This window comes from Schistocerca cancellata, chromosome 8, assembly GCF_023864275.1.
Source record: "Schistocerca cancellata isolate TAMUIC-IGC-003103 chromosome 8, iqSchCanc2.1, whole genome shotgun sequence".
NCBI lineage: Eukaryota > Metazoa > Arthropoda > Insecta > Orthoptera > Acrididae > Schistocerca > Schistocerca cancellata.
The window spans coordinates 65226026-65241506 of NC_064633.1; the positions used below are offsets into that span (position 1 = coordinate 65226026).

A 15481-nucleotide genomic window follows, 5' to 3' on the forward strand; every position below is an offset into this window, starting at 1 on the left:
TTTGAAGTTGTTTATATTCCAAGAGCTTCCATTGGAAAATAAATATAGTTAAATCTCCCAGTGATAATGAAATTAAATGTATATACTCAGCAATACTCATGCATAAAACATGTCAGTCACAGATGCATAAGTAACAATGAAATTTCAATAGGAAGACAATAATTTATATATGTTAAACATGATAGGATCCTTATCATGACTGAACTTGAAATGCAGCTCTTTCTGGAGAGAATCAAATAATTTGAGTGGTCAGTCTTTCAAAAGCAAAATTAGAAGGGAGGTGTATTGATGGAATTGTCTGCTGCACTCAGGTTAATTATAATGAATACAATTTTTGAGAAATCAACATATGTGGGTGATGTTTGGGGGAAGGGGGTGTGTGCGAAAAACAATATCAGATTTATTATATTATAGTAAAATTAAGATTCACAAATCAAATTAAAGACTGCAAAGGTCTGGTACTGAAACCAATAGTGACTGTAACCTAGTATTAATTAATTGTCAGTTGAAATTCAGTAAGTTAGAGAGAGGAGGGATGCGGAGGGGGGGGGTAGATTTGGGGGGAGGGGGGATGGGAGAGGGAGGGAGAGGGAGGGAGGGAGGGAGGGAGAGAGAGAGAGAGAGAGAGAGAGAGAGAGAGAGAGAGAGAGAGAGAGAGTGAGAGTGTTCGACCACAGACAAGATTAAAGCACAAAAACCTAAAACTACTTTACAAAAACATGACTACTCAAAGAGCTATAAATGTGGAAAACATAAAAGAGGTGTATTTAATGCCACATCAAAGGTATTAAGATTATGTTGGGTCAACATCTTTCTTAGTGGACTTCACCATCAATGGGTCGAGTGGCCAACCTATCCCCTTCAAAATTTCAATGTATGGGCTGGAAAAGTGCAGAATATTGACTCGGTTTACCTGTTCCTTTTCTGTAATGATTTCACTTTGCAGTGGCCTCTTGGTTAGCAATTGCATGCAGTTGTAGGTCGTGGTCAATCTGTGAGGCATCAAAACTAGAATGAGATAGAGACCGCCTATCTAAATTTTTAAAATATTGCAAACAAAGAGCAAAAATATGCATTATCACTGGTTTTCAGTTAAAATATGCAATAACTGGTGAAAAGGAGCCTAATATGCAAATACATATGCAACACGCAAATGCATATAATCCTGGCTTCAGTCATAACAGAATACGGCCGAGCAAGTATAAATACTGTTTGCTCAAGCCTAGTGGTATTTCTTTGACTGTTGTGTATGCTGAGAACTGCTTCACACCAGTCTTCCTCCCTATGTGGGTCACCCAGCCTCATCTGTAACTAGCCTGATGCCACTGGAGCTTAAATGGTCACCCATCCAGATGGGACCTTCTTCAGGCTGCCACAGGTCAACTTCTGGATATCTCCGGGACTTTGTTTCACAATTCATGCCTTGATGCATCACACGCAGAGCCCCATTGCAAGCTCTGGGCTGACCATCCCACTCAAATTCTGCTGTGGGTGGGATGCCTTACATAACCGAATGCCTCTCTGGACACTGACACTGCACCGCTGCTGTAGCCACCTCCCTGCCTAACACCCTCAACTGGCCACTGCCAAGTGTTCTCCTGAGGCGAGCTCCACCACCCAGGGTCCCGCATGCCACCGAGGCACCATCTCAGCAGCTGTACACTCGCTGAATAATATATAATGTTGATACTTCTGCATTTCTAATTCCAAGACTTCAAATCATCCTGGAATATTACCCTGCCATTTACGGGGTTGATACCTGTCAGTCCTGGCACCATAGTAATTAAAAGCAGCCTAAAGTGGGCAGCTGTGGATAACAGAAGTGATACCAGGATGAAGAAGAAATCATTTGGCGGAAAAAAAAGAAAGGGAGGCACAAGTTGCTCAGAAATTAAATTAACGGGATATGTAGAAAATCCAAACAACAACAGTTCAGTTCAAGGACAAAAGTCATTAAATATACAAAAAACTAAAAAATTGTAACATATTTGCAGCACCAAGACAAAACTTTAGGGAGTACATAACAAGAAAAAAAGAAAATTATACATGAAAAACTCAACAGTTTAATGGGAGCAAAAAGAAAGGACAAAAAAAGGAAACAAATAATTGGAAAAGCGATATAACTGCCCAGAAGAAACTGGGCAGCTTAGAAATGACACAGGGCATGGTGAAGACTAGCGAGTTTACATTCTTATATCCGTATTTCCAGACGCTTGACTACAGAGTACAGTAAATCATATCCAATGGTCTCCCACACCAAAATACTATTTCAGAGATAAACCCCCCTTGTCAAGACCATTAATATTATGATCAGCACACTTCTCACAGCAAACACATCAACAAATCTATAACTATTATTGTATTAAGGAGATGTGACAAAAGGACATTACAACAAGAGATTGTGTCTTAATTCTGTAATATCATACTCTCAATATACAACTATATTTGGACAGAGATCACATGACATTGGATCAGAATGAGTTCCACAAACAATGAGATAATCTGCTCACCTGCTACACTGCTAGCAATTTCCATGAATTCCCTAGAGCTGTCTTACATCATATTCCCACTGCTCCCAATAATAGACAGAAAGTATAATTGCAGCAACCCAAATAGCAGCTAATTTTCCTGAACAGCAAGCCTATCTCATTTTGTTATACAGTTACTTTCTTTTGTGACAAACACAGTGCTATCAATATATCACCAAATTTTCCTTCTCAGTAACACTGCTCATTCAGGAAAAAAATATAATATCCTCAGCATATTTTTTATACAACTCCCACCTCTTGTCCCCACTAAGTTTTCATTTTTAAAAGTTTTTTTTTTATATCTTCCTTAACAGGAGAACTCATGTTAGTTTTATTTTTCTTACCAACATAATGAATAAAATCAAGAAATAAGAATACTAGTTATATGACGGTGGTATCTGTTCCCGAAAGAACAGTTACCGTAGATGACCATGAAGCTTTGATAGAAATGAAATGATAATTAAATGGACACCCTAGCTGCAAACAGGCGTTGATGTACTTCATTGGGGACATTTTCAACATGTCCCCAATGAAGTACATCAACGCCTGTTTGCAGCTAGGGTGTCCATTTAATTATCGTTTCAAGAATACTAGTCTTTGCTGCAACTTCTGAAAATGTCCCAGACTGATGCATTTAAACAAAGGGGTGGTCATGTAGATCTAATTCCTTCATTTATTCTTTTACTGTTTTATAAGAAAAACCAAATCTTACTTTATGACAAAAATATTAATATGATTAAATGTTGAATTATGATAGATAAATTTAAAGTTCTTACACGGTCCCACTTTGGACGTGCTTTTACTATCTTGTATGGTGTTTCTCCGAGCCTGACTACTTTTGCCTCTTTCAGCCATATTTCCCTGGAGTGCAATGTGTGGACACATTCCCTAGCGTAAACAGGGTGACCACGAACAAAGCCAAGTGTAGGTGCATCTGGAGGATATATGGCTTGGAACTTAAGCAGGTCTTTCTTCAAAACATAGAGAGGATGGTTTTTATACCTGGAACAAGAATTTAAAAAATTATTGCTACCAATGAGACAATTAGTTATGTTTTCTCACCATATATATTCCTAACACACACACACACACACACACACACACACACACACACACACACACACACACACACTGCAAATAACCATGTTTTCAGTTCAAATTAAAGAATTTTTTTTGAGCTAGAGGAGACAAAGTGATCACACCTGTGGAGAAATAAAATTACACAATGTTGGAAATGTTTAGAAAGAAAATCTGCCTAATTTGAAGTGTGAATGTTGTGGAAAACTCTTGTACAACGTAAATATTTAGAATTACAGGAGACCACTCACCAATAAGCAAAAGCATTGAATTGCTGATAGGCACACAAAAGAAGGAAAATTTGCTAGCTTTTAGAGTGTTTCATTGATGTGCTTAAAAAAACACCCACCCACACACCTGTACATGGTGCCAGTTAGACAGGCAGTGCCAATGATATTTTGTGGCAGATGGACTGGTTGTGGTAGCAGCAATGTTGGGTGGTGTGGATAGATGGAGAGGGATGTGGAAGGCAGGGAGAGGGACTTTAGGTGAGTGGTTAGCAGCTCGGAGGGAGGCCAGGAGCAAAGGATGTGTTGTAAGGATAATTCCCATCTGCGTAGTTCTGAGAAGCTAGTAGTGGAGAAGAGGATCTAGATGGCTTGTGCTGTGAAGCAGCGATTGAAACTGAGCATGTTGTGCTCAGCTGCATGTTGTGCTCAGCTGCATGTTGTACTACCAGGTGTTATTCATCCTTGTGAACAGCTGGTTGGTAGTCATGCCAAAATAAAAGCCTCTGCAATGTCTGCAGCAGAGATGGTATATGACATGGCTGCTTTTACAGAGCTTCTTGTGGGGTACAATAAGCCTGTGACAGAACTAAAGTAAGAGGTGCTGTGTGGGTGGATTGGATAGGTATTGCATCTTGGTCACCACAGAGATCATATCCCTATGGCAAGGGGTTACGAGTGCAAGTGGCATAGGGATGGGGATGGGCTAGGATTTGTGTAGGTCGGCTGGCTCATTTCAGGACAGGTGAGAGAGAATCAAATTTGCGACGAAGAGTACAGTTCAGTTGTTACCAGTACAGGGAGATACTGGTGACAGGAGGTGGTGTTCCTTTTAACTGATTCTTGCAGGGTGGTGGGAAGATTGGGGTTGTGTGAGGATGTGGCATGGGAAATCTGTTTGTGGATTGGGTTACCTGTCTGTGAAGACCTTTGTCAGGCCTTCTGCATACTCAGCAAGGTAGTTCTCATCACTGTAGACACACCGCACATTGATGGCTAGGCTGTATGGGAGCAATTTTTTGGTGTGAAATGGATGGCGGCTGTCAAAATACAGGAACTGTTTGCTACTTAGTTTAATGTGGATGTAGATGTGAGTAGAGCCATCTGTAAGATGAAGATCAGCATCCAGGAAGGTGGCATGTTGGGTGGAGGAGACCAGGTGAAACAGATGGGAGAAAAGGTGTTGAGGTTTTGAATTAATGTGGATAGGGTGTTTAAGCCCCGAGTCCATATCATGAAGATATCATCAACGAGCCTGAACCATACTAGTGGTTGGGAGTTTTGGGAGGCTAGGAAAGCTTCCTCTAGATGGCCCATGGCACAAGAGGGTGCCATGCAGTTACCCTGGGCTGTGCCACAGATTTATTTGTAAACCGTCCCTTCAAAGGAAAAGTAGTCGTGGGTCAAGATATGGTTGGTAAGATGCATAAGGAATGAGGTGGTGGGTTTGGAGTCTGGAGGACGTAGGGAGAGGTAGTGTTTGATAGAACCAAGGCCATGGGCATGAGGGACGTTGGTGTATATGGAGATGGCATCAACAGTAGCAAGTAGAGATCCAAGAGGTAAATGTGCAGATGTGGTAAAAAGTCAGTGAAGGAAGTGCATGCACACTTTGTGTGTGTGTGTGTGTGTGTGTGTGTGTGTGTGTGTGTGTAGCTTATCACAGGGTAACTCCAAAAGAAGACAAGTTTTCAGTCTTTTGTGTGTGTCTATTGACAAATCAATGCTTCTGCTTTTTCATGAGTGCTTTCCTTTAATCTTAAAAGTAATTTGAAGTATGACAAGTTATGGAAACTTTCACACTGCTATACTTTCCATGTAAGCTAATATAAGTGGCATAAGGTGGTAGCAATTTAATATGTATGTAAAATAATTTTTCTGAGCTTAAATGATTCTATTTTCATAATAAGATATTGTATATTCCATAAATGTTTTCGTTTTTCCGTACCATGTCAATACCGCGAGCAGCACAGCATGTCAACAGCAGAATCTGTTGCAGTGGGCTAAAATGCTAAGCTACATTTTAGTTAACAGCCAGAGTGTGCAAGAAGACCACCCGTTTATTGTTGCCTGGCTCTGATACCATTATGAATGACAATAATACACTGTACTTTAAAAAAGGAAATAAAATGTGTACCCATAATGTAACAGATTGTAATCTTCACTTGTATTTGAATCTTTATGAAGAACACACACAATGAAATTACATGTCGTTATATATAATATTCATATTGGTGATACAAATAAATTATACTGTATGGAGAATTATATCATATGAAAATGAAATTACTTTTACCTGCTGAATGCTACAATTGCCAAACTGAGATAATTTTGCATCTAAAATTCGTTCGTAAATGATTAAATGTACAAATTTAAAACATTGTCACATTACATACCAGTCGAAATATGAGTGCTTTGAAATTGTGGCAACTGCGGAGCTTTTTGACTGAAATGTTTGGTTTTGCAAAAACTTCAACAGTTTTTTTCCCCTGAAAATATATTTGAGTGTTTTCTTATTTTGGACCTATTTCAGATTTCAATAAATGATTATTTCTGTTGAGATGATGCAGCACTGTATCTCCACAGAACAGAGTGTTTCCTCAACATTACTTTCCTTTTCCTAACCAATCTGATAATTTCAAAATCTGCAGAATAAGGTTTCAACCTATCATGGGCTGTGTGACCCATACCTGACAAAAACTAACTATTCACACACTAGGGAGGAATTTCAGTATGGTCAAAATCCGTTGACAGAGTTCGATTTCTGGTTGCTATAGTGCAGTTTGCAGACATTATAAACTAGCTGTCAGCCAGAAGTGTAAAGAATCTAGAATTATGACTGCCAGAGGGGAGAGGTGTAGTGTGGGGATACAAGTCCCACCTCTCTCTTGCAAGGCAGCCAGCCAACATCTGTGTTCTGTCTTTCTACCAAAACAGAACTGACACAGGGTCTCAGTGATTACTCGCCCCTTCTGGGATTGTGAGGCTTGTAATCAAACTCAATACTGGACCAGAATTAGTATTTTCACTCATTTAAAAATATGAAAATAAAACAAGTAACCCTCTACACAAAGCATTCCGTAATGGCTACCGCCCAATTACATGCCGAGGTTGGCACTGTCATAAACGAGGTAGTTTCGCAGACTATTCTACAATCAATAATTAGCATGCAACTAAAAGATCAAACAGAATGATACATTATCGTGTTTGTGTGCTTTTTGTTTTGCAGACATGATCATGCCCGCATTATCTTTCTAATTAGGGCTTTGCCAAACGGTGTGCAATATAAATAACAAAAAATTGGTTACATTTTTTATACTTATAAGCAGAAAATAATGCTCTTTCAATCTATCACTCATAAAATAGTTCATCTGAATACAATTTGCTATGAAATACCATTTGCTAGATAATTTTGCAATTTTTCATTTTGAGGCAGAATTCTCTTTTATTGCAAATGTGAATTTTTCAGGTCCTTAACCATAGGGCAATTAAAAAATTTGTGGAGGCAGCTATGATTTACAGGTGAAACAAACCTGCAAATAAAAAGAAAACATTTCTCTTTATTCAAAAATTAAAGGATTAATGTGGCTCACACTAGGGTGGAAAAAGATCATTCCAAGCACAGTCAAATTAGCAAACTAAGTCTTGGGAACCATATCATAAAAGCCCAATTTGTAACAGCAAATGTTGCCGGTAAACTTGCTTCTCATATGACTGATACTTTTTTTCTCCACGAGAGAATTCCTGATGTAACAGCTAAAAGCATACCAAAACTTGGGGAATTCAACGTTCTGAAAGTGGGGACTGTGTGGCCCCATATTCTAAAATTACATGGTAAATGTGTTCTGGACTTGGATAACTGAACAAGAAACCCAACAGCCTAGAATACTTTTCATTGAAAATCATGAATTTCACATGATTTTATGTTCGCCTGAGTTCTGTTCGAAGGCTGGTACAGAATTCATCGCATTATTCCTTCACTTAACATACATTTATGTATCAAAAGTACCATAGAATTATTTACAATTCTTTACATATATGTTGAGCTACCTGTTAGTGACTTGTACATATGAGTGTGAATGACTGGTACACAAGAAAATCTTGTATGTCAAAGACTGTTGCTACTGATCTGGCTTAGAAAATAATTTTTTGTTTATTTTTTTATTTTAGGCAGTGCAAACAATTTAAGGTGAAAAGTTGCTCAGAGTGTTCAGTAAAACTCCAAGGGAGATATTTTTAAGCACAGGGTTGCAACATTATAGGAAATACAAAAGTCTGATCACTATACTGTCAAAGACTGGTGCATCTACCTTAGATGGTTCACAAACATGTAATCAGAATATTACTATTTCTTTCATTATTTAACAAAGTCACCATCTTTTTACATTCTACGACCTGATGTATAAGACTGTTTAAGAAACTCACTCTGCAAGACTGGTAGGCAGGGGCCGATCCTGCAGCTGACGGTCCAAGTCCTCATCCTCTTGGTCATCACGAGCTGTCCTTCGGCCTATAAATGGTTTGAGAGACTCCTTCCACCATTCCTCATCAACACGATGCTTACGTGTCACATTATGCCACTGAGAGCAATATCGGCGAGTCACGTCCCTGATGGTACCGTCATCCTGCCATGCCAGTACATAATGCACTGGCTGGCTGGCACGAGACTGAAAATAAATTTATCATTAGTTCACTGTGTTGTATTAGGTAGGTGTGCACATGTAACAAGAACAGTAGTTTGCAATCTGACGGTAATTACCTCCTAGAGGTTAAATTAAATTTTCTGATAAGTAAAAATGGAAAGGGTTTGATTATGATTTTGCTACGTCATTTTAAAAAAATAATGCTATTGCAACTATTTTGCTGGATTTAAATATTCATTAGATCAGCACCACCAATTTTAATCATCAGTCTTCTGACATCCACTGTTTAGCAAAGTCTCCTTCACGCTTTTCTGTGGAATAATCTGTGATACGCATCCACATCACTCCTGCATATTTTCTAATGTGATTTACGTACTTTCTATTATGTCACTATCTCAATCTTGTCATATCTCTTGGAAGGGAACAAAGAACTTTCTTGGTCCACCTACCATCCATTCGCCTGGCTAGATGTTCCACCATCCTCCATTTCATTTTCATTGCTCTCGTAATTATATCTCACAGTTCAGTTTGTATCTGATTCATTTGCTTATTTTCTTGTCTCCTAGTATTTCCCATCAGGTATCTCTTCACTGCTCACCAAGTAACCCTACGAAGTGACTGGTTTCCAATTATAAAGTACAGAGACAATTGATAAAACATGCTCATTGTAAACTTTGTAGTGTTAAATATCACTTTGGTAAAGTTATGCATAACCCTATGTTTACCTACTACACGAATTACAGTGTCGTCTTTTAAGCACTGTAGCAATTTAATAAGTAAAAGTATTTTTGCATATAACAAGTGTACGAAGGGCAATTGCAAGTGTTCTAGGTAGGGCAGTGACCACACGATCTTGATGATATTTAGTAACAGTGTAGTCTTTGTGTGTACTCTATGCATCAACACCCCAGATTGGAGTAATTCTGCAAGCCCAAACTAAATGTCCATAGTGTAACATGCAAAACTAAAGAGGAATAGGGACACTGATTACTCATTCATGTAACAAACTGTCAAAGTGACACGTACAGATTTATATGTTGTTTACTATGTAGTCAAGTAGTGTTTAGAAGAAGTTTTTGTATTTTATGGAGTAATATACAGAGTTGGTTACAGAAGAAACTATTTGTTTATTTAGATCAGTTCTACATATCTCAAAGCATTTCAATTCCAATGTTGTACAAGACAGCAACACCATCTACAAAGTCCAATAATCCTGCACCCTCATTCATACATAAATTATATTGGAAGTTCAGAAGGCTAACACAACGAGCAATCAATTAAGTCAAATTTGAGGACACACACATTTAAACGGGGAACATCACATTCTGGTGGCCTACTGACAGAACCCTGAACAATAATTGCTAGGAGTTTAACAATAACAAAGAGAAGAAAGGAAGAAATTAAACATCAGAAATTGAAGATTTCAATTCAAGATTGATAACTGTCAATGTTGATAATTAACAACCAAGTAAACGAACATTATGAGGTGCATGGGGAAATACAAACACAAAAGAAAAAGAATTCAAGAAGTAGCTTTGTGATAAATTAAAATTAAACTATCAACAATACATATAGAGCGGAAGATTTTATAAAGTCCATGAGTTGGAAGAATGGTGGCCAACTGCATTCATGTCCCCGTTACGACACAGCAACTAGTTATATCAACATCAGCTGCTCACCAACCTACAGCAACCCTGGTCCACAAAGTGCAATGACCCAGTTTCTCATCAGCATTGTGCGACAGCAAGGTGTGTGTGACCAACTACAGTGAGCTGTTCTAAAACCACGTTGTTTGTTTCAGTCTTTTTGTTAGTGGTGTTTGTTTTGAACTAGTGGATGTTGCTTTTGCGTCCTCAAGAAATCTTATTACCATTTTGACTGTGTCGCTAGTATCTAGATTAGAAATATGGAGGAAATGAATTACAAGTTGATTTTACACGTTCTTCATTATGTAAATGCTAGAATAGGCCAATTAGTACAAGAAACCGCAGATTTGAAAGTGTAGATAAGAAAAAACTATGCAAATGTAAAGTGTGAATTTAATACCATAAATGCAAAAATAGAAGCCCAAGGCGAGGAATTAAAAGTGAGGTAGATGCCTGGAATGTTAGACTGGAAGCAGTTCTTACTGAATTACGAACAATTAGCATGAAAATAAATCGTCAAAACCATATGTTAGATGCATGTAACAAGGAATCCACCCAGGGAGGCACAGAAATAGAATTCCTTCTTGAGCCCAGGTTTATGAATTTAAGATCTCTTCCATGACTACAGAAAACAGTTTTGGTGAAATGGGAGTTGCCTTGTCACACACGCTTTCTTGATCCTGAAGGTTTTTGGTCTCTTTATGTAATCAAATGGAAGCTCAGACTTCTTGTACGTATTCTTTAACAGACTGATGAAGATGGTTTCTATTCCTCAGTTCAAGTACTGACAATACAGTACACTCCACACAAAGTTGTGCTCAGAGAAATAAGCAACAACTACTACAACTACTCTTCCATATAATCCAATTTGAGCCCATGTTTGTTCATCAATTGAGTTTAAATCTTTTTCCAGTGTTGTTGATTTTTCTACCAGTGCTGTTCCTCAATATTTTCTTAACAGTACATATTTTTCTTTCCAAATACTATGAACGTCATTTACAGGCTGTCTTAACAGTCTCCCTGTTATTCACGCATCAGCTCATTTGTTTGTATATTTTTCTCTTTCCATGAGCCACACGGTATGGAAAGTCAGCATGTTTATCATTCAGCTCCAAGAGCACGAACAATATTTGAACTATAGACAGTAACAATACATTGTATTTGTATCGAAGTAGTTTTAACTTCTTGGAATAGGTACTGAGAGAACCAAAGTCAGTGCTGGAAAGACTGACCCTGCTGTGAACGCTGATGACCAATCTTTATGCCATTGAGTATATAACAGAGTAGTGTCCAAAGACCAGAATGCTGATGAACAATTTTTATGCTATTAAGTATACAATGGAGTAATGCCCAAAGACCAATTAAAGCATAACTGTCCTGAACCCAAAGATTGAATTGCATACTTCTTTGCTTGGCATGATACTACAGGACAGCTGCCCTCAGAGCGTGGTGGTGGTGGCGGTGGTGGTGGTGGCGGGGCAGAGAGTAGGAGATGGGAATGCTGGCTTTCATCTAAATATTTGTAATTCATATTCTGTAAGAAAGAGTCTTCCAGTGAACAAATATTGATAGTTTCAGATTCTCATTTCCATGAACCAAGTTAGGAAGCTGGCCCATCACTAATTTGCTGTCATACTTCACAAGAACTGACCAGCAGATATTGTCAGCTGGAATGGTGAGGAAAGTCATGAATCTCTCAATTATTTCATCACGCAGCCCGTCCCCAATCACCTGCTGGGTTAGCTACTTACCAAACATTTAACAGCCATTAATGACAATAAGCCAACTATGTGACTGCCACTTCCTTGCACCACTAGGTACAAGAATAAGTTGTTAACCATAGCCATTTTGACCGTCCACCCGACTACAGCCAGGTTTCCAGAGTCAGGTTGAATGTAGTGAGTTAGCTACAAGTTGAGTTCTAGTGTATTTCAGTGGTAGTAGCTAACTAGATTTAAAATAAAGTGATACAAGTTCTGCAATTCCCATGGATAAGTGGCTGATTTGCAGTGGTACCAAGAGATCCCATGGAAGTCATTCCCCAAGTGTGTCTGCTTCTTCGAAATTATGTAGTTCTAATAAGGAAAAAGATTCAAATTTAATCAAAGTACACTTTTCTTTCACATCTTCCTCTGTTCCTATCAGCAACATTAGTTCTAAACGCAAAATCAAAGTATGTAAATATCTAGGTTTTGAATAATGAGAAATGACCAAATGTTTTCTTGAACGACAGCTTCAAGCCCATAAAACTAGACGCGCCCACAGACAAAACAGCTAGATCATGTAAGTAAACCCCATCTAATTTTTTAAATGTCACCAGCAACAACTAAAAGGGAGTGTCAGTTCCTAAAAAATCCCTGAGACATCTTCTGTAAAAATCACATAGTACACGATATACTGGGGATATTGGCTTCTATAGTTGTACAACCACAAATCTATTAAGTGTTGAATGATGCAGACAGTGTTGCGAATTTTGTGAAAGCCCGAGCTTTAAACAGTAAGCTACTTTCCATTCTTTGCAGGGAGGTGGGTTCTATTCATGACTAGCTTCTATTGCACATGAAGGTACATTGGTTGTCTTGTGGTAAAGTTTTTCATTGTATTGCGGAGCTGAAGAATAAATGCATTATGGTGCTGAAGGATGAATTTCATGTTTTCCGAATGAACGACAGTCCTACACTTTTGGCTCCTAATATATGCTACCTGGCCTATGTTTTGAGAAACTGAATAATTTTAACATATTTCTTTAAGGCATATAAACTTGGACAGCTAGAAACATAACTACACGATGTTTTCTTATCTGAATGGTTTCGAGGAGGAAAATGAGGTGAATGTAGGTAAAATTAATAAAATTGGCATAGTACATCTCCAAAACCTTTGTCAACAATCTGAGGACAAATTTCCAGAACATTCATTTGGGTATGACTGGATCCACAATTCATTTGATACAATCATCACACACCTCTTTTCAACAGTAGAACAGTCTCTTGGGTGCAGAATCAGAACAAATATCCCACCTCTGCAAGAACCCTTTGGATCAACTTATAGATGTGAATGAACATTTAAGGCAATGACACTAATCAAGACAAAACACCAATTTTGACTGCAGACAGAAGGGGATCTGTGAGTTGCTATTTCAAAGATCCAACCAGGACTGAATCTGCTTTCTCCATATATTCAGGCACAAACAACACACCACATGTGCAAACATAAAAAAAATACGAGTTTTGAACTGTGTGCATTTTTACTCTTGTTTATTTTCTTTTTAGATGATCAGTTTGAATTCAGCAGTTTTTAGATTGGCATTTAAATGTTAAATATTATTCTAGCATTTTTTTATGTTATGGTCTTTCAAATATTAAAACTTTCTGACTTTATTAATACTGTTACAGATGGAAACAAATTTTAACTAACTAATGGATTTGTGAACTAATTTGAGGAAAAAAAGTAGTGAAATATGCATATTTGCTGAATTCCAATTACTGCACTCAGAGTCATGGTTATTGTAGTTGTCATCTTGCACCATCTTTGAATAATACAAATAAAATTTTTGATAATTTAAAATAAAAAGTTTACCTCTGATGTGCTTTAACAACAATATTATTATTATTATTATTATTATTATTGTTGTTGTTGTTGTTGTTGTTGTTGTTGTTGTTGTAATAACTGATAGTTGCAGTGATTAGATGGAAGTAAACAGATACCATGGGCCATTTCTGTGCCAAGTATAACAAGTGCTGAGGAAGGAAAGCAAAATAAGGAAGAGAGGGGGGAAGTTTCAGAAGGGGGTGGGAGGGGCAAAATGGGGAAAAGTTTCAGAATCCCTGCTTATAGTAGACAGAATGCAGCTCCTTTCTCTGACTTTGAACTGAGCTATCCAACTAGTTAGAGGGAAAACTACAATTCTAGAACATGATGCAACTTGGCATTTTTCATGTACAAAAAATATTGTGTTCCCTCGTCCTCACTACAGGTGGGTCCTTCTCATTCTGTGGTCTAAATGATGTGCCCTTCCTCCTCAACCTTCCCAGACCTGTCCAATTCTCCTCCCTGATGAAAAATCTATTGGTTCTGAAAACAGGGATGCTTTGTCTCTTTTCATTTTGTAGGTGTCTATCAGCAGTACTTCACATATCGTTCAGTGAAGGTAACTACTGCCCGACAATTCTGTCTCATAATTTATTAGAAAAATTCTAGGATCGATCGAGGACTGAATCAGGCAACTTTGAATGAACTGGTATTTATCACCCAAATAAAACAAAAGAAAACAAAATAACTATATAAATATACTATTAAGTTTTCCACCACAGCAAAGCAAACACACACACACACACACACACACACACACACACACACACACACACACACAGAAGTGGGGCACAGAGGTGGGGAGAATGGAGCAAAAAAGGAGAGGAGCGGGGACAGTTCGGTGGGTACATTGGCAAAGCATGGCACACAATGAGGGTGGGCGACATGAACGGGGAGGAGGTGATAGGATGTAGGGGGTGGAAAATAAAAGAGTGTGGAGGATGAGGGGATGGAAATTACGAATTTTGGAGGATGAGGGGACAGTAGGTTACCATAGTTGAAGCGAAGATAATTTTGAGAGCAAAGAATGTGTTGTAAGGGTAACTCCTATGTCCGCAGTTCAGAGAAGCTGGTGGTGGAGGGGAGGATACAGATAGCCCTAGTTTTGAAGTAGCCATTGAAATCAAGCATTTTATGTTCAACTGCATGTTGTGCCACATGGTGGTCAACTTTGTTCTTGGCCACAGTCCAACAGTGGCTGTTCATCTTGGTGGACAGCAGGGCAGTAGTCACACCAATACATAAAGTTCTGCAGGGGTCACAGCAGAGCTGATATATTACATGGCTGCTTTTCCAAGTGGCCTAGCCTTTGACGGAGTAAGATAAACCTGTGACATGATTGCAATAGGAAGTGCTTGGGGGATGGATTGGGCAGGTCTTGCACCTGGGTCTGCCACAGGGATTGGGAGTGGTTGTGTTGAGGTTGGGTGTGCAACAGGACACCACATTAGGAGAGGTGGTAAGGATCTTGGTAGGATGTCCCTTATTTCAGGGCAGGATGAGAGAGACTCAAAGCCATGATGAAGGTTATGGTTCAGTTGCTCCAGTCCAGGTTGTGGGCGGATTTGGGATGTGTGATGATATTGCATGGGAAATCTGTTTGTGGACTAGGTTAGGGGGTTTTGTCTGTCTGTGAAGGCCTTTGTGAGGCCTTCAGCATTCTGGGAAAGGGAGTTCTTGTAATTGCAGATAGGCCATCCCCAGACGGGCAAGCTGTATGGGAGAGATTTTCTGGATTTTGCAGAAGTTCCTACATTATAAGTATAAGCAAA

At 38.6% G+C, this 15481-nt stretch overlaps 1 protein-coding gene across 1 annotated transcript in view; it reads right to left on the reverse strand.

Annotated features, from left to right (window-relative positions):
• Positions 1-15481, reverse strand: part of LOC126095308 (DNA repair protein complementing XP-C cells-like) — a 64659-nt gene that overhangs the window by 26627 nt on the left and 22551 nt on the right. Inside the window, exons 2-3 of the mRNA XM_049910106.1 lie at positions 8258-8499; positions 3305-3530 (exon numbers count right to left, since the gene is read on the reverse strand). Of these exons, the coding sequence (XP_049766063.1) occupies positions 3305-3530; positions 8258-8499 (468 nt within the window). The remainder of the gene's footprint in view (positions 1-3304; positions 3531-8257; positions 8500-15481) is intronic.